Consider the following 20581-nt stretch of genomic DNA (forward strand, 5'->3'; position numbering starts at 1 on the left):
AAGCTTCTGCACAGTGAAGGAAACAATCAGCAAAACTAAGAGGCAACCGACAGAATGGGAGAAGATATTTGCAAATGACATATCAGATAAAGGGTTAGTATCCAAAATCTATAAAGAACTTATCAAACTTAACACCCAAAAAACAAATAATCCAGTGAAGAAATGGGCAAAAGACATGAATAGACACTTCTTCAAGGAAGACATCCAGATGGCCAACCGACACATGAAAAAATGCTCAACGTCACTCATCATCAGGGAAATACAAATCAAAACCACAATGAGATACCACCTTACACCTGTCAGAATGGCTAACATGAACAACTCAGGCAACAACAGATGTTGGCGAGGATGCAGAGAAAGAGGATCTCTTTTGCATTGTTGGTGGCAATGCAAGCTGGTGCAGCCACTCTGGAAAACAGTATGGAGGTTCCTCAAAAAGCTAAAAATAGAACTACCCTATGACCCAGCAATTGCACTACTAGGCATTTATCCACGGGATACAGGTGTGCTGTTTCGAAAGGACACATGCACTCCCATGTTTATAGCAGCACTATCAGCAATAGCCAAAGTATGGAAAGAGCCCAAATGTCCATCGATGGATGAATGGATAAAGAAGATGTGGGATATATATACAATGGAGTATTACTCGGCAGTCAAAAAGAATGAAATCTTGCCATTTGCAACTACATGGATGGAACTGGAGGGTATTATGCTAAGTGAAATTAGTCAGAGAAAGACAAAAATCATATGACTTCACTCACATGAGGACTTTAAGAGACAAAACAGATGAACATAAGGGAAGGGAAACAAAATATAAAAACAGGGAGGGGGACAAAACAGACTCATAAGTATGGGGAACGAACAGAGGGTTACTGGAAGAGTTGTGGGAGGGGGGATGGGCTAAATGGGGAAGGAGCATTAAGGAGTCTACTCCAGAAATCACTGTTGCACTATATGCTTACTAACTTGGATGTAAATTTAAAAATAATTTTAAAAAATAGGAAAGGACTTCGTTTTAATGGGAAGGCAGTGTGTGAAACTAAAGTGACTTGGCCTTTGGTGCTAGGTAGACCTTCTCTGACCCTCAGTTTCCTTATCTGTAAAATGGGGTTATGTGACTGTTGTGACGATAGGAAGAATGTATGCACCAGATCTTGCAGAGTGCCTGGCAATTAGTAGCTACTCAATATCTGTGGCTATTTTTAATAATAACGTTGAATATATTAATAAAATGAGCTTAACTGGAAAGGAATCTCAGCGTTTGCATCTCTGGGGTTTGGCTAGCAGCTTTATGTTTGGTCCTGCTTTGTTTTGCCTGCAGTCTCTGTAAATAATTTCAATCAGATGTTTTTCCTTTCTATTTTGCAGTTACTTTCACGTCCCATCATGAGTCACTGATAGGCCTCAGGTTGAAGAAATGCTCAGGGGAAAAGATGTCTCTTTTCAAGTTATTTTATTCAGTGGTCATTGAAATCCTTTAAAAACACACACTTTTTACTGGAGTTCATTGTTCCCTTGATGTGCCAGGCCTTTTCTTCACACGTTCCTGAAGTCAGTGTGCCTCCTTCTTTATTGTGGTTTGACCTGTTATTCCCTATCATTCATGGTCTACCTCAAATCCTCTCCTCCTAGAAGAAAACCTTCTCCATCTACCTTAGCCTACTGTGATTCCATTTGGCTTTTTATTATTGAATTTTTTTATGATGTTTTATCTCTGATGGCTCTAAAGACAAGGCCTACAACTTCCCTATTCTGGATTGTTTTTCATCTTGTGAGTTGTAGCTAGGTGGAACGTGAAATAATTCTAGTGTGCTGTGATCATTTAAAAAAATGAAATAGAGGCACCTGGGTGGCTCAGTCAGTTGAGCGTCTGACTTCAGCTCAGGTCATGATCTCTCAGTTTGTGAGTTTGAGCCCCACATCAGGCTCTGTGCTGACAGCTCAGAGCCTGGAGTCTGCTTCGGGTTCTGTGTCTCCCTCTCTCTCTGCCCCTCCCTGACTCGCACCTCTGTCTCTCTGTCTTTCTCTCTCAAAAGCAAATAAACATTAAAAATGTTTTTAAAAATGAAATAGAGTAGAAATATCAGAATGTATACCATGTATGGGTACCTGGGTGGCTCAATTGGTTAAGCATCCAACTGTGGCTTAGGTCATGACCTCACAGTTCGTGAGTTCAAGCCCCGCATCAGGCTCTCTGCTATCAGCACAGAGCCTGCTTCAGATCCTCTGTCCCCCTTACTCTCTACCCCTCCTCAACTAGAGCACATGTATGCATGCTCTTTCTCTCTCTCTCTCAAAAATAGAAGCACCTGGTGGCTTGGTTGGTTAAGTGTCTGACTTCAGCTCAGGTCATGATTGCATGGTTCGTGAGTTCAAGCCCTGCGTTGGGCTCTCTGCTGTCAACGCAGAGCTTGCTTCAGATTCTGTGTCTCCCTCTCTATCTGTTCCTCCCCCGTGCTCCCTCTCTCAAAAATAAACATTTAAAAATAAATTAATTACTTAAAACATGAAAAAACATGTGTGCCATGTAATAAAGGGAAATATATATTACAGAAAGCTTCCATTTCATACATATATGTATATATGGTAGTAGGTCAAGATGTCACATTCTTCTTTTTGTTTATGTTTATTTTTGAGAGAGAGAGAGGTGGTAGTGGGGGGCGGGGTGCACGCATGAGCTGGGGAGGGACAGAGGCGAGAATCCCAAGCAGGCTCTGCATTGTCATTGCAGAGCCAAGATAGGGGGTTTGAACTCATGAACCATGAGATCGGGACCAGAGCGGAAATCAAGAGTCAGATGTTCAACCAACTGAACCAGGGGCACCAGGTGCCCCCCCCAAGATGTCTCATTCTTACTGCATGTCTCCATCAAAAAGTTTGAAAATGTTAGTTTAACCCATACCTGAAGCCTATGTTTAGTCTTTGGAGTTTTGGCGCCCCCTTGCACAAGAGAGGAGCCAAGACTAGATGCTTTGTCGTGCTACAAAGTAGCTATGATAAAAAGTGATCTTAATGTAATCAGCTTTGGTTATCCTTGTGTGTGCTGCTCAGTTGTTACTCATACTGATATTTCACTTAGGGACCAGTTCCCCTTGTCGTCCAATATCCCCATATTGTTCCCAAATTACCCCTTTCCTCTTCCCAGCTGGTACTTACGGAAAACACACTTGTGGATGGTTTTAGTAGTAATGAAAAAGGAGTCTAAGGGTTTGATGAAAGCTGAGTGTTGAAAGTACTGAAGAGTTAAATAGTAGCCTAAACAAAAATAGTTAAATCCGCTACCAAAAAAAAAAAAAAAAAGTGTATTTCAAAATCAAAAAGAAGTTATTTTTGGATCATGCATGCTGTTGTTCCCTTCCTTGAATTCCCTTGTAATTCCTTGATTCCCTTCCCCTGTTGTGCTGAATACCCTTTTCCCTTTCGATTCTTTTTTCATCTCATCAATCTTAGCTTTACCACCATCTTTTTGCTGCAGTTCTGTGTATCAGACCATATATCCTGCTTTCGGTCTTTTTTCACCCTCATGTGCTGTCAGCAGTGATCTTCTATTTGCCTAATGTAGTGGCCTTTTTTGAGTTTTTTTTTTTTTAATTTTAGAGAGAGAAGAGGGAGCATGAGCAGGGGAGAGGGACAGGGGAAGAGAGAGAGAGAGAATATCTTAAACAGGCTCTGTGCTCAGCATGGAGCCTGATAACAGAGCTCGATCCGACAACCCTGGGATCATGACCTGAGCTGAAATCAAGAGTCGGACACTCAACCGACTGAGCCACCCAGGTGCATTTTTTCTTTTATTTTTGTTTTAATGTTTATTAATTATTGAGAGAAAGAGAGAGACAGAGCACGAGCATGGAGGGACAGAGAGAGGGGGAAACACAGACTGTGAAGCAAGCTCCAGGCTCTGAGCTGTCGGCACAGAGCCCAATGTGCGGCTTGAACTTGCAAACAGAGAGATCATGATCTGAGCCGAAGTTGGACGCTTAACCGATTGAGCCACCCAGGCACCGCCACACCCCGCTTTTTTTGGAGTGTTTAGTCACTCTTCTGTTTCATTTGAAACAGCCCATCTTGCCTATACTGAAACTTTCTTCTTCTTTCCATGATCCCCTTTCAGTCTGTCCCCCAACTCTGGTATCTCTTGCTGGCTTCTTTTCTCTTTCCCTAGATGGAGTCTCAGCCTCCTTCTCTGACTCTCGGTCTTTCTAGAAGTGGGCATGTCCCAAGGCTCTGCCATTGACCCTCTAATTTTCTTAGCCTCTGCTTTCTCCTTCAAGAGGCTTATCTGCTTTTATGAGCTCTCTGTGACCTTTATGAACTTGACCCCCAGATCTTTTCCCAGCCCTAGCCCCTAACCTCTAAGGACTAGGCCCATATTGCCAATTCCTGTTCTAATTTCCCACTTTAATCTGCTTTCATCAAAAATTATGTGTTGTCTTATACTGAATTCCTCCCATTTGACCCAAACCCCTTAACTAAGCTGATTGATAATACTTATTGTCATAAAGAAGTTTGTGCCTTTTCACCTAATATTCCCATTCTTGCAAATTTATCCTAAGGAAAAAAATTTGAAGAAAAAAAAACTATAGTCTGGAGATGGATTTTTTGGATTTGCAGTCTACCCCTTCCACTTACTGACTGTGTGATCCTAGGCAAATTGTTAACTTCTCTGTGCCTTGGTTTTCTGATCTGTAAAATATATATAGTACCTAATTTATAGGTTGTTGTATGAATTGAGTTATTATGTAAAGTACTTATAACCATACTGATACATTGTAAACACTGTATTAATATTAGCACTTACAGCGGGGCTCACATTAACTTTATTTATAATAGTTAAAAACTGGGAACAATCTAGAAGGAATGTTTACATAAAATTTACTAGATCAACCTGGTAGAATATTATGTAACGAAGACCATAATTATGAAGAGTATGGTAACATGGAAAATGTTTATGATATACTTAAAGATAGTATTTTTATGGGGCACCTTGGCTGGCTCAGTCGGTGGAGCATGCAACTCGTGATCTCAGGGTTGTGAATTCAGGTGCCACGTTGGGCATGGAGCCTACTCAAAAAAGAAAAAAAATTAGTTTTGGATAGTGAGATTAGGGAATTATGGCTTTTCCCACTTATTGTTATAATGTTTATATGAAAATAAAAAATCCCAGAAAAGGAGAAACTTTCTTCATCTAAATTTGCTTTCAGTATTACCGTAAGTCTCCCATGTGTGATATTTGAGTCATTCTTGACTTTAACCCCTTGCTGCACAGCCAGTCACTAACTCATAAAATTTATTAAACTCATGTCTTTGCATGCCCATTACTGATACAATGTCCTCCTAACCTTTAACCTAGAATATTGCAATACTCTTTTTGACTTGTTTCTTTTTTCCATCCCATCTTGTACACCGTGGCAGACTACTTTTTCTTCTAAATTATCATTTTGTACCCACCACGTTTCTTGCTCAGACATTTTTGTTGCTCTGTGTTCTTCAGAAGTTGAATCCCAAACTCATTAGCTTGGCATTTATCTTTGACCACTTGAGTTCTTACTGATTATACCTGCCTCTGAACTCCTATAGTATTAATTGATTATAACAGTTATTTATAATGAGTTGTGACTTGTATGTCTGTATCCTTTTCTGTAAGTAGATGGTAAGCTGTTTGAGGTCAGGGATGAGTTTTTACTTCTGTGTTCTCAGCACATAGCAAGTCCTTTCAGTATGTGTTTTTTGAGACATAGAATCAGTAAGCTTAGCAAAGAGAGCCTGTAATAAAGTAGTTTTCAGGTTCTCAAAGATTTTAAGTCTCATTACAGTATAAAGGAAAATGATTATCATAGTTGGGGGTGGGGGGAAGCTACGTACTCCATATAGATGAATAGTTTTAACATAAAACAATCTCTTTGGGGTTCATTCTGGGCCTAAAGTTATTTATTCCGCTTTTAGATTCTCCAGGGAACCAAAATTCTCAATTGCAATTCTCTCTGAAATTACCTTACAAGGTAAATGACACACAGTTTCCAGGTTTGTCAGAGGAAAGAAGGAAAATTCAGACTTGACCTATGGTATTAATGAGGGATTTAAATTAGCAAAGAACAAATGTATTCATTTAAGGAAGACCTTATTTTATAGTAATTTTTTTGGTTAGAAATCTTGAGGGGGACTAGTTTTGCTTTTAATGGGAATTAAAACCCAATTATTCAGGGTTAATGTGAAATTTCAAGTCCTTATTTATTTCTTTAGCGCCAGCAGAAACTTCAGAAAGAACGCCTCATGAATGACTTCTCTGCAGCCTTAAATAATTTCCAGGCTGTGCAGAGAAGGGTATCTGAAAAAGAGAAAGAGAGTATTGCCAGAGCAAGAGCTGGATCTCGTCTCTCGGTAAGTTTATTCCCAAAAGAAGACCTCTGCAATTTCATGATGTTCTTTTCCATGTTGTTGGGTTTTTTTTTTCCTCCTGACTCTGACCATTTTGACCATTAGCTTTTGTTTATTATCCCCATCCCCCCCACACACACCTCAATGATAATAAACAGAGACATTAGCTGCTATGAAAATGCCAGATTGGTACAACCTATATAAAAAATATGTATGCAGGGTGCCTGGCTGGCTCAGTCAGTAGAGCATGTGACTCTCAATCTCAGGGTCATAAGTTCAAGCCCCACGTTGGGTGAAGAGCCTACTTAAAATAAAAACTAAAATAAAATATGTATGCATATGGTCAAAGACCAGAAAGGAATATGCACAAAGTTTTGAAAAAGTGACAGGTAGAATTGCATGCAATTTCTTTGTTATTATATTTGTCTTAAAGACTTAAAAAAAGAAAAAAATGAATCTATTTTCTAGAATACAGCAGGCGAGGTTATTTGGACTAGACCTCTCTTTGAAATGAACTAATACTAAATTTTATCAGAAGTATAAAAGAGTCATGAAAATATTAAGGTCAAAATCTAAGAGAAGGTGAGATCCATAGAGAGAGGTAAGCTGAGCACTGAAACTGCTTTTGCATGGAGTACATTTACGGACGACAAACTTGAACTTCAATTTTGATGTTTTTATGGCATGAGGGGGAACAAAAGTCAAAACCCAGAGTACACACAAGGTGGGGAATCTAAAAGAAGGTGCTACTCCAATTAAACTGGACCCTAAAAGGCTATATTCTTTTAGGGATGGGTATGCGAAAAGTAAGCCCTTCTTTCCCACAAAAAGATTGTATTAGCACTGAGCTGAGCAGGTGGTGGAGGACAGCAGGGGAGAGGGGACATTCAGACAGTAAGTTGTAGCACAAAGGAACCTTGAAGCAAATTTACTGCCCAAATTCATACTACATGAATGGCCCCAAAGCCTCAAGCTTCAAGTAGTTCTGCAATGTAGAGTACTTAGGTGCCAGGCAGAAGCGAGTACACATCCTTTCTTGTTAGACAAGCCTAGCCCTGAAAGAATACCCTCAAACAATTTTTGTAGCATAATGATCAGCACTGGGTTAAAAATAACCAAGGACACAAAGAAGTAACTCTGAGCAAGAACTAGTAGGAACAACAGTGAGGTGAAATAGACCTACAGAGACTTCATATATTAGAATTAGAAGATAACTGTAACTTACTGTGTTTAAAGAAATAAAAGGAAAAATTTTTAAGTCATTATTTTTTTTTTAATGTTTTTCTTTTTGAGAGACAGAGCATGAGTGGGGGAGGGGCAGAGAGAGAGGGAGACACAGATTCCGAAGCAGGTTCCAGGCTCTGAGCTGTCAACACAGAACCCAATGGCGGGGCTTGAACCCACAAACCGTGAGATCGTGACCTGAGCCCAAGTCGGACACTTAACTGACTAAGACACCCAGGCGCCCCAAAGTAAAAGAATTTTGAAAACATCTACAGGAAGCAGGAAACTATACAAAACTTTGGAAAAGAGTCAGAATATTTTCTAGAATTGAAAAATATGGAAACTAAAAACTTGATTGATGATTTAACTAGAAAATAGAAGATATTTTCTATCTTAAAAAAAAAATTTTTTTTAACATTTATTCACATTTTGAGAGACAGAGTATGAGCAGGCCAGTGGGAGAGAGGGAGGGAGACACAGAATCCAAAGCAGGCTCCAGGCTCTGAGCTGTCAGCACAGCACAGATGCGGGGCTTGAACTCACGAACTGTGATCATGACCTGAGCCGAAGTTGGACTGTCTACCAATTGAGTTACCCAGGTGCCCTGATATTTTCTATCTTATGATATTATGTATCAGCATGTAGCACGGGGTTAAGAAGTTAAATAGGAAGAAAGATTATGAGAAATGGAGAATGAAGTGAAGGATCTAACCTAGTTTTAATTGGAGTTTCAGAATAAGAGCGGAGCAAACTTAGAACAGAGGTGATATTTGAAGAGATAATGGCTGGTAATATTTTAGAACTTATGAGAGGGCACTAATCTTCAGTTTCAAAAAGGCAAACAAATCTCAAAACAAATAAATAAAAGACTTGCATATAGATACATCAGAGAGAAACTTCAGAACTCCGAAGAAAAAGGAGAATTGTAAAAATAGCCAGGGAAACTATAGAATACCTTCAAAGATGCAGTAGTTGGATTGGCAGTTGATTTCTCAATATCAACAGTGGAAGCCAGTCAAGGACTGTCTTTAATGTCCTAAAGGACAATAACTGCCTATGTAGGATTCTAAACCCAGTGAAAATAAATATCCAGAATGAGGGCTAATTAAAGACATTTTCAGTCAAAAGTGAGTTTACTCTCAGCACACCTTACTTAACATTCTAAAAAATGTACTTTAGGGAGAAGGACAGTGAGCTCAGATGGAAAGTCTGAAAAGCAGAAAGGAGTGAAGAGCAAAGAAAGTGGTAAATATGTGAAAAGACAAACCACAAACAGAGAGAAGATATTGCTATATGTATACCTGACAAGGGATTAGTAGTAACCAGAATATAAAAAGAATTCCCATGAATCAATATGAAAAAGATACAACCCAATAGAGCAGTAGTTTCTCAGACTTTTTGATCTCAGGACCCTACATTACACTTAAAATTATTAGGGACGCCAGAGAGCTGTTATTTGTATGAATGGTATCTACTGATAAATACTAGAAATTAAAACTGTGAAGTTTTAAAAATGTTTATTCATTTACAAATTATAAACCCATTACATATTAACGTAAATATAAATTAGATTTTCATTAAAAATAACTGCTTTTGGATGTACTCTGGTACATCCAAATCTGTTGGTCTGTTTTGTATTTTGATTGGATCTTTTATCCACATATGATTTTTATATCATGTATTTATCATTTGGAAGATATTGATTCCCCAAGTTATGCAGGTCTTCCAAATGTTGATACACTTCAGTATACAATATCAAAAGGTAATATAGTTATCTTCAGTTTTATCAGAAAAATCTTTAAGAGACTTTGAGAGAGTTGTGAAACTCTTAAGTTCACAAGTGGTAGATACAAATTTTCCAGCATTCTGGTTTTTTTATTTGAAAGCTAGATTTTTTTTTAAGTTTATTATTTATTTTGAGAGAGAGAGAGAGCAAGCGAGCATAAGTTGGGTAGGGCCAGAGAGAGGGAGAAAATTCCAAGCAGGCTCCTCCGCGCTATCAGCTCAGAGCCCGATCAGGGGCTGGAATTCACAAACTATGAGATCGTGACCTGAGCTGTGATCAAGAGTTGGATGCTTAACTGACTGAGCCACCCAGGCGCCCCTGGAAGCTAGATTTTTTATCACTGGCAACACACACTGTCCGTTGTCCTTGAGGTGACAAGCTTACATTGTTTATCTTCAAGAACTTACCTGCCAGGGGCGGCTGGATGGCTCAGTTGGCTAAGCATTCAACTTCAGGTCAGGTCATGATCTCACAGTCTGGGAGTTCAAGCCCCGCATCAGGCTCTGTGTTGACAGCTCAGGGCCTGGAGCCTGCTTCGGATTCTGTGTCTCCCTTTCTCTAACCCTCCCCCGCTCATGCTCTGTCTCAAAAGTAAATAAACATAAAAAAAGAAAAAAAGAACTTATCTGCCAAATACCCATGTGAATAACCACAGGTTGTTATACATATATCACACATACAGAAGTTTGTAATTATATATATAGGCAAATTTTATTAAAAGTTTACATATTTTTTAAAGTTTTAACAGTTTTATATATAAATTATATTAAATATGTAAAATGATGTCCCCTAAAAGGAAGTAGCTAGTTCAGCCAGCAGCTCAATTACACATGTGCTTTTCCTGGAGACAAGCATTGGATTTCTGTACAGCACAGAAGTGCTTTGTGTGTACGTCAGGTCTCATACGGAATGTTTTAAAGACCTGTATTGAGGTCTTGAGATATACTTAGTTTATAATTTTAATGGCTTCATTAAGGACGAACTGGCTTTTTTGTGTATAGTGATGAAGAATACAATAACAGTAGTGCGGTTTGGTGCCACTGCCTTGCATTTGCATTAAAATGCCAGCAGTTTTATCCACCGTTGTTTTTGTTCCATGAGTGTAAACATCAACACAGTGAAAACAGCAAATAACATCTTAGTATTATTTTAAATAATGGTCAAATGGAGAGGTACTCAACTTCTTCAGTAGTTATGAAACTGCAAATTAAAACCACGATGAGGTACTATTTCATGTCCAAAAGTAGGGCAAAAATTTTAAATTCTGTGAACACTGAGGGTAGTTGTTACAGATATGATACAACAGGAACTTTCCTACCTGGCCAGTTATAGTCTGAAGTGAAGCAACCCCTGGAAAACATTTTGCCTGTAACTTCAGAACACATCAGTTCTATCCTAGAGAAAACTGTAAATTTTTATATCAGGATATATGTATTAGAATGTTTACAGCAGCATTTTTTGTAGCAGTCAAAAATTGGAAACCTCCGAATGTCCATCTGTTGTAGAACAGATAAATGCATTATGGTGTGTTCACATACTATAATATAGAGCTAAGTAAGGAAATGCATGAACCACAGTTACATTCAGCATCAGGAATGGATCTGGCACAATCTGGTTGTGATCCAATCAAAGCATGAAAGAATTGGGGCGCCTGGGTGGCGTAGTCGGTTAAGCGTCCGACTTCAGCCAGGTCACGATCTCGCGGTCTGTGAGTTCGAGCCCCGCGTCAGGCTCTGGGCTGATGGCTCAGAGCCTGGAGCCTGTTTCCGATTCTGTGTCCCCCTCTCTCTCTGCCCCTCCCCCGTTCATGCTCTGTCTCTCTCTGTCCCAAAAATAAATAAACGTTGAAAAAAAAAAAAAAAAGCATGAAAGAATACAAACAGTGTAACTCCATGTGAAGTTCAAAATCAGGTAAAATGATATTAAATACGGATACATATCACTGTATTAAAAATACAAGAAAGTGATCACCATAAAGTCAGGGTAGTATTACTTTAAGGGCAGGGGAGGGGGTTTGTAATTGGAGAAGGGCACATAGGTAGGCTTGAGGACACTAGCAATGTTTTTGTTTCTTTCTTGATCTGGGGAAAGAATAAAAATTAAAAAAAACAACCAAAAAAACCTCACAGTGTTCCTCTGGATGGGTTGAATTTTGAAATTTTCTCCATTTTGTGTGCTCTTTTAATTATTGCTGTTATAAAAAGGCAACTTTTTAAATTGGAATAGATTGCTCTTTTAAAATCTTTTCTTGTTTTTAATATGTGCATTAGACAGATTTTTGAACTGAGTCTGCCACTTTAGTGCCTGATATGCCATAAATGTCCATTTAAAAAAAATCTTCACATGTTGTGAAAGTTTGTTTCCTTGCAAGTTTTCAACTCTTTCCCTTATTCTGCCTCCATATAGATTGTAAAATAAGTTATCATGATTACTGTTTACTCCTCTCTCCTACCCATGTTCTCTCTGTCCTGTTCAGTAGGGGTGCCGTTCTGAGCCCAGATATGCTTTTAGCTACTTCACACCCATTTCCTAGTCGAGACAGATTGCCAGAGGCCTGTGTCATCTTACAGATCCTGTTGGAGCCAAGGAATGTTGCTTCTTTATACTGTAGCGAAAGGAAGCATTGTTTTGTGTGTCTGTGACGTATTTCTGGATAACAGCAGCAATAATGCCATCTGCTTTCTAGGCGGAGGAGAGGCAAAGAGAGGAGCAGCTCGTCTCATTTGATGGGTAAGGAATTATCCATACAGCCTGCTGGCTGGTAGAGATGGGATTCTGTACGTTTTACTTACCTCTAATTTTAAAAAACAATACAGAAAAGAAGGAAAAATAAAGGGAGATGTGGGGTGAGTAATTTATAATCCACCAAATAAAGTTAAAAAGTCAAAACCGTGGGCTTTTCTAAGATCTTTGAATTAGGGAAGGAATAACTTCAAGGTGAATAAAAAAGCCAAAGGAGTCCCTGATGTCTTTGTGTTGGGAAGAGAGCTTGGCTCCCTAGGAGTAAGTATTAACACATGAATCTACAGATTAGGATTTTACCTCTAATTCAGATTTAAGTTTTTCAAAGTTCTTGGGTCTCTGTTTACCCATCTCTAAAACGGAAGCAACTCATTCTTTTAGGAGCAGTACAAGAAAAAAAGCAAACAATTTGCACCTGAAAGACATCTTCTTTTTTCACTTCTCCAAACTGAATTAACCAATTGCATAGAAATGTATTTGTGGTATTCAGAACTTAAAATGCTTTATCATAGGTACGTATCTGTCTCTCCCCACTACACTGTGAGCACCTCAAAGGTGTGCCTGGTGGGATCTATTTTATTCAGTTTTGTATCTCTAGCGCATGGAGGAAACCCTTTAAATACTGTGGAGATGATGTCTGATTTATGCCTACTATTGGGAAAATGCTTAATACTGGATTTCCAAAGTGTTTTATGTCTAGTATAATATGTAGTGTGCCTTTTTTCTAAATATGGTACCTGAAAAGAAGAGTTGAAACATTTCACTAGCTTTTTATTTTAGTTTTCTTTTGAGAGGCGTTTAACCCAAAGCCTAACCTCAAGGAATTTTCTGAAAACCAGAGGATGTGATTCTGTTAGACAAATTGGAAAAGCACTGACAGATCACTTAGCCTGCTCTCCTCCACCCATTTAGTACCCGGGAGACCAACACAGCTTGCACTTTGAGAGGGGATGGGCCAGTATGCTTCATTGACTTCAAGTCTCTGTCCGCTTTCCTTGTCTAGTAAGCCCTGGCAAGATTGCAGAATGTGTACCCCCAGCTGGAAAACAGCAAGGAGTCCCGTCCCTTATAATCCTGCTTCATCTCTGTTTTGCCCATGGGAGCTGAGACTTTGTTTTCTTGGTGTTATCAGCTCTTCGCCTCCAGATAGGAAGAACATGGCCCTCAAGGACTTTGTATTGATACCAGAGGCGTTCGAGCCCTAGCAGTGTCCTTGGATAGGCTCTGCTGGTAGTCGAGATGTTGTAGGCGTCTCGTGTACACCTTAGAGAGGAGGAATCAACTAATGTGCTTGTCTCCTTGCAGCCATGAGGAGTGGAACCAGATGCAGAGCCAGGAGGATGAGGTGGCCATCACTGAACAGGATCTGGAACTTATTAAAGAGAGAGAAACAGCAATTCGGCAGCTGGAGGTGAGAGCCAGGTTGTGTTGTTTGTTTGACTCCGTGTATCTGCACTCTAACCCACCTGGATTTTCTCTCAGTGATTATGAAAAAGCATGAAATGAGTCCTTATGTGATTTGTATATTATATCTCAGTGTAATCATGGCGAATTTGAACTACTCTTACGACAGTACCGGCCACGGTGCCCAAAAAGACTCAAATCCTTTCTTCAGTTACCATATCTTACATGGTGTCCACGAGAATGACAGAGCAAGGCATGAAGAACAGAGCAAGGCAAACATATATTTTATTGCTCGTTAATACTTTGCCCCTAGACCTCTGTGTCAACTTCTAGATCAGGTAGGAGTCTATGGAGAGAGCCCCTTTGCTTTATCTGAGTACCTCAGAATAAAGGCAGACCAAAAAGTTTGCTTAATTTTTGTGCCTCCCAAAGTCCAGTCCCAGGTTGTGGATATGAGTTCAGTGCAGAGAAACAGGAACAGTTTTTGAGGTGGGGGTTGAGGGAAAGGTGTCGAGGCCTTTCTTACCTGATTTTCAGGTTAACCTTAACTTATGTAGTGACCAGCATATTCTTTTTTTTTTTTTTATGTTTATTTATTTTTGAGAGAGAGAGAGCACGAGCACACACAAGTGGGGGAAGGGCAGAGAGAAAGGGGGACAGAAGATCTGAAACAGGCTCCGCACTGACAGCAGACAACCAGTGTGGGGTTCGAACTCACAAACTGGGAGATCATGACCAGAGCCAAAGTCGGATGCTCAACCAACTGAGCCACCCACAGCAACCCCATGACCAGTATGTTTTTAAACTTAAGGAGTTTTCTCCTCCACGCAGTTAGAAGACTGCCATCCCTGGGGGCAGTGGGGAGAGGGGGGCTGTAGAGAGGAGAAACTTGGAGCGCCTCTATGACCTTCAGCTGTGGCAGTGGCTCTGAACTCTGACTGTACCTTAGTGTCACTTGGAGATTTTTTTTCCAAATGCTCAGCTGTCCTCCCTTACCCACCAACTATTAGTTTCGATTTTGTGAAATTCCTATTTTTTGTATGTTAAAAATGGGCAGATATCCACAAGAAGCCCTGGGCATGGATTTTTTTTTTTTTTTTTTTTTTTAACAAACCTACCAGGTGATTATAATGGACATTCAGGGTAGAGACTCACTGCCCTAGAGACCATTGGTGTTCGTGTTTTTTTTTTTTTTAATGTTTATTTATTTTTGAGAGAGAAAGCATGAGCAGGGAAAGGGCAGAGAGAGAGAGAAAAAGAGGATCCGAAGCAGACTCTGGGCTGACAGCAGAGAACCCAGTGTGGGGCACGAACTCACAAACTGAGAGATCATGACCTGACCCAAAATTGGACACCCAACCAGGCGCTCCTGTGTTTTATATATATTTAAAATAAAACATATATATATTTAATATATATTTATATATATATTTAATATATATTTAAAATAAAAAATATATATTTAATATATATTTATATATATATTTAAAATAAAATATATATATTTAATATATATATTTATTTATATTTAAAATAAAAAATATATATATTTAAAATAAAAATATGTGTGTATATATATATTAAATATTTATTTATTTTTGAGAGAGAGACAGAGTATAAGTGGGGGAGGGGCAGAGAGAGAGGAAAATACAGGATCCAAAGCAGGCTCCAGGCTCTGAGCTGTCAGCACAAAGCCTGACATGGGGCTTGAACTCATGAATGGTGAGATTGTGACCTGAACCGAAGTTGGAAGCTTAAGTGACTGAGCCACACACACACACACACACACACACACACACACACGTATATAATTTTTACTAATTTTTATTTGTAATTTTTTTCACTTTTTTATTTTCTTTTTTAATTTTTTTTAAGTGTCTGTGTTGAGATGGAACAATTCATCCTCAACTGTGATGATTTTATTGTCTTCGAAGATGTCTTATTTTTTCTCTTTTTCACCTACTGCAACTAATCATCAACTTGGTTCTCTGACATTAGAAATACTGTTCTAAGTCGAGTGAGACATGGAGCTACGGAAGGGAGTGTAAGGTGGTGGATGTCAGGAGCATAGTGGGCACTTGACAGATTCAGGAACATTAAGTCCAAATGCCTTAACTGGGGCTGGATTTCCCTCTCCAGTCATTTCCTACATCTACTGTACAAACCCTATTCTTTTTTCTTTTTTTAAGCTTATTTATTTATTTTGAGAGAGCGTGCGCGCACACGCGCGCACACACACACACGCACACGCATGCACACAAGTGGGGGAGGGACAGAGAGAGAGGGGGGGAGAGAGAATCCCAAGCAGGCTCTGCACCATCAGTGCTGAGCCCAATGCAGGACTCAAACCCACGAACCGTGAGATTGTGACCTGAGCCGAAGTTGGACACTTAACAGGCTAAACCACCAGGTGCCCCACAAACCCTATTCAAATGGAAAAACAACACAGTGTTGTGTCTCCTCGACTCTCACACTGCACTTCTAACATTTCTGGCCACCAAACGTGGGCTTTGTCCACATGAAGCAATTCTGTAACACCAGCTGGGTGTTTTACAATTTAACCCAATTCTGACACTGTCTACCTGGAGTTAGCATCAGATCCCACAGGTTAAGGGCTCAATCCCACAAGACTGCATCCTCTCCACAACTTGGGAAGCCAGTTGTAAGTCTAGGTTGTTACCTGTGCTTCTGACAGGCTGTCAATTGGAGGTTCTCATGACCTTGGCTTTGATTGATTTGCTAGAGCAGCTTAGAGCTTAGGAAAACAGTAGGTTACTGCTTTATCATAAAAGGTTACAGCTCAGGAGCAGCCAGATGAAGAGATGCACAGGGGAATGGGTGTGGAGCTTCCATGCCATCTCCACGTGCACCACTCTACCAGGACCTCTGTGCTCACCAACCCAGCAGTGTTCTCAGTCCTGCCATTTAGTATTTTTGTGGAGGCTTCGTTATGTAGGCATGGTTGATTAAATCATTGGCTATTGGTGGTTGAGTCAACCTCCAGCCCCTCTGATGAGAAGATTGGTTCCCCTGGCAACCAGCCCCCATCCTGAGGGGCTTTCCAAAAGCCTTGTTCTTTTTTTAATTTTTTTTTAAGTTTTTTTTTTAACGTTTATTTATTTTTGAGACAGAGAGAGACAGAGCATGAACGAGGAGGGTCAGAGAGAGAGAGGGAGACACAGAATCCGAAGCAGGCTCCGGGCTCTGAGTTGTCAGCACAGAGCCCGACGCGGGGCTCGAACTCACGGACCGCGAGATCATGACCTGAGCCGAAGTCGGCCGCCTAACTGACTGAGCCACCCAGGCACCCCCAAAAGCCTTGTTCTTAACATAAGCTCAGCTGTGGTTGAAAGGGGTTTCTTATGAATAACGAGAGATAATTTTATCTCTCTTATCACTCAGGAAATTTCAAGGGTTTTAACAGCTCTGCTCCAGGAACAGGATGAAGACTAAATACATACTTCTTATTATAAATCACAATTGCACACCTGTGTTGTAACCAAACTGGGCTCTTTGCTCTTTAACTCTGTTAACTTTTTGTTTATATGGCTTCTCCTTTGCTTTAAGGTACAACTCAAGTCCTACTTCTTCTGCAAGCCTTTCTCTACACTCCTTACTGTACTATTTACTAGTCACTTCCTATATAATGACTTATAAAGAAAAGTACTGATCCCACCCTCTTCCATCCCACCCTAGTAGCTAGTCAGTCTTTCTGTATCTACAGCAACTAGCAGACTGTCCCAACTACAGTAGACTCTTAGCAAGTAATTGAGGTTTTGAGGTGCTGGTAAGAACTAGTCTTGCTAAGCTATGATTAGGAAGTCATGGCTTTCAAGGCATTGTTTTTTTATTGTGCCATTCCGAGAAGCAGTATATTGCAATTGAAAGAGCCTGGACTTGGGGCACCTGGATGGTTCAGTCAGGTAGGCATCCGACTCTCAATCCCAGCTTAGGTCTTGATCTCAGAGTCATGAGTTCGAGCCTCGTGATAGGCTCCATACTGGGCTCCGCGGAGCCTACTTATAAGGAAAAAAAAAAAGAGCGTAGGCTGTAGAGATATTCTGGCCCCAACGCTTAGTTTCCTCACTGACCAGCTTTGTGACCAGTTATATAACCTCTCTGAGCCTTATTATCCTCAGAGATATTTCACTTCATACAGTTACTGAATAGTTAATGTAAATATCATAGAGGCATAGTAACATAATGAAAATATCATGAACTTTTCGTTCTCAGCTCTGCCACTAGCTATCTTTGAGACCTTGGGACAAGTCATAAACCTCTCTGAGCCCCAGTTTTCTGTACAATGGGGATAATATATGTTTCATTTTGTTGTCATGGGTACCAACTAAGTAATGATTAATAATAGCTAACACTTATGAAATGCTTATCACACAGTTCTGAGAACTTTATATCAATTTATTTAGTACTTCTGTGCTTTAGTATGAGATGGGTACCGTCATTATCCACATTTTAGAGGGGCTGGCCCAAAATGGTACAAGACTGTGGAAGATTAAATTCACACAGCAAGACTGTGGGTCCTCTCTAGCTGACATTCAGACTCTAAGAGTCTGTGCTGAATTATCTACCTGGTATAGTTCTTGGCACATAGTAGGCATTTAGTAAATGTTAATTAACATTATTTTCATTTTCAGTTTGTGGAGAAAGCACAATTTATGAGCCTTAGAAACACGTATTATGTTTATAGCCAAAATTTTAGCTAAGTAGAGGAACTGAATTGTCTAACATGTTGCCTAATATTAATTATTTTTTGTGTTTCTTAGGCTGACATTTTGGATGTCAATCAGATATTTAAAGATTTGGCCATGATGATCCATGATCAGGGTGATCTAATTGGTATGTATCATTGATACCTTTACCATAAGGTGAGTTAATAGTAGTATTTGTGTATGAGGAAGTCAGTAAGATGTGTCTTAGGAATTTAGGAATGCCATTTAAAAATTATTAAATTTGGGGCACCTGGGTGGCTCAGTCGGTTGGGCATCCGACTTCAGCTCAGGTCATGATCTCATGGTTCACGAGTTTGAGCCCCGCATTGGGCTCTGTGCTGACAGCTCAGAGCCTGGAGCCTGCTTCAGATTCTGTGTCTCCCTCTCTTTCTCTGCCCCTCCCCTGCTCGCACTCTGTCTCTGTCTCTCAAAAATGAATAAATGTTTAAAAAAATGTTTTTAATAAATAAAAATTAAAATTATTAAATTCATTTTCTTAGCCCTTTTCTTATAGTGTCAAATGTAGATGCAAAAGTGAGACCCCCATGAGTACTCAGCTCACTTGCCATAGCCTCTTTTTATTTATTTATTTATTTATTTATTTATTTATTTATTTATTTATTTTTAAAAGTTTGTTTATTTTTGAGAGAGAGAGAGACAGAATGTGATCAGGAGAGGAGCAGAGAGAGAAGGAGACACAGAATCCAAAACAGGCTCCAGGCTCTGAGCTGTCAGCACAGAGCCCAACGTGGGCCTCGAACTCACAAACCGTGAGATCATGACCTGAGCCAAAGCCCCGACTGAGCCACCCAGGCACCCCTCCATAGCCTCTTTTTAAGTCTTTGGCTGTTTAGGAAAATAGCTGTTGGCTTCCCAGCTTTTATCTCCAGAAACTTGCACAATTTTGGGATTAGTAACTCTTTTTTTAAGCTTTTTTATTTGGAAATAATTTCAAGTTTAGAAAAGTTGCAAAAATAAAAATACTACAGGAACTCTTTTGTAACCTTTACCCAGATTTACCTCTTAATAACGTTCTACCCCATTTGCTTTATATTTGCTCTAAGTCTTTCTCTCTAAATATATATGTGTATACACGATTTTTTCTGAAGCATTTGTGGGTCAGTTGCATACTTCATAACCCTTTACCACAAAAAGAGTTCAGTATTTATTTCCAAAGAATAGAGCTTATTCTCTTACCCAGTTAGTAACTTTTGATTTCATGGCTGGATAGCTGGATAGATGGTGGTCAAACCAGAACCCACAATATCAGGAGCGTGTTTAATTTGCCATCTTGAAACATCGAGTGTGGTAAAATCATCCACTACCCTTCTTTTTCTTTGCAGACAGCATAGAAGCCAATGTGGAAAGCTCAGAGGTACATGTAGAAAGAGCCACTGATCAGTTACAGCGAGCTGCCTACTATCAGGTAAAAGCAGGTACCAAAGAAAGTCACTGTGCTGCAGATTTATGGGCCATCACAGCTCACTGACACGTTCAGAACAGCTGCAGCCTTTTGCCTGTTAGGTTTGAGCTGGAGGCAAGTGGTCATAATTGCTGTCCCAGTTCCGTTTTTAGTATTTTCCTCCACAGAGAAATCTACAAAAAGACATCAAACCTTGAATAAACTTACACAGGAGCTTCACTGCTAGAGGCTAACCCCATAAGGTAGCGTGATACCTAAATCTGGCATAAGGCTAATTTTATATTCTGAGCAGCTAAAATTTGTTTCGATTAGTATAGTAATAGGTACAAAGTAGGACTTTGCAGATACTTTATGTTGACTGTTGCCACAGAGGATGGACATAAAATCAATTCCAGCTGCTATTTGTGAATCATTAGGGGTTTATCATTTGGGGGTTCTTTTTCTATGAATAAGTAGAAGTTAATTGTTGTACTTTGTATGAAATGATACTCTTTTACATATTAGCTGAAACTCCGGATTTGTGACATTTATCTGGATCTTTGTCTCAAACACGCTGAAGGAGCTACTGTTCATTTCCTGTCTGTTTGGTGCTATATTGCTTTTTAGAAATAGACAGCATTTCAGCCATTTTCCATGTTCCTGGGTTAGTTATATTTTACCCAGAAATGTTCTTAAAGAAATCTGTATTTAATAATAGTGTTTCCTTTTAAAAACTGAGTGATGGCAACTTTAGTGTCAAACAGTAAAGGAATTATGAAGTAAATTACACACATCCACTCAATATTATATTGTGTGGGAATTAAATTTTTATGCTAAAATGTTAAGTGAGAAAAACATCATACAGTATGATCCCAATTCTGTCAAATAACGATATGCATCGATAAAAAAGATCATAAGGAA

At 39.5% G+C, this 20581-nt stretch overlaps 1 protein-coding gene across 1 annotated transcript in view; it reads left to right on the forward strand.

The window, feature by feature from the left end:
* STX12 (syntaxin 12) overlaps window positions 1-20581 on the forward strand; it is a 42602-nt gene that overhangs the window by 20115 nt on the left and 1906 nt on the right. Inside the window, exons 4-8 of the mRNA XM_003989756.6 lie at window positions 6241-6378; window positions 12072-12115; window positions 13433-13538; window positions 18313-18385; window positions 19602-19684. Coding sequence (XP_003989805.1) covers window positions 6241-6378; window positions 12072-12115; window positions 13433-13538; window positions 18313-18385; window positions 19602-19684 — 444 coding nt within the window. The remainder of the gene's footprint in view (window positions 1-6240; window positions 6379-12071; window positions 12116-13432; window positions 13539-18312; window positions 18386-19601; window positions 19685-20581) is intronic.

The sequence above is a fragment of the Felis catus genome, chromosome C1, assembly GCF_018350175.1.
Source record: "Felis catus isolate Fca126 chromosome C1, F.catus_Fca126_mat1.0, whole genome shotgun sequence".
Classification (NCBI taxonomy): Eukaryota; Metazoa; Chordata; class Mammalia; order Carnivora; family Felidae; genus Felis; species Felis catus.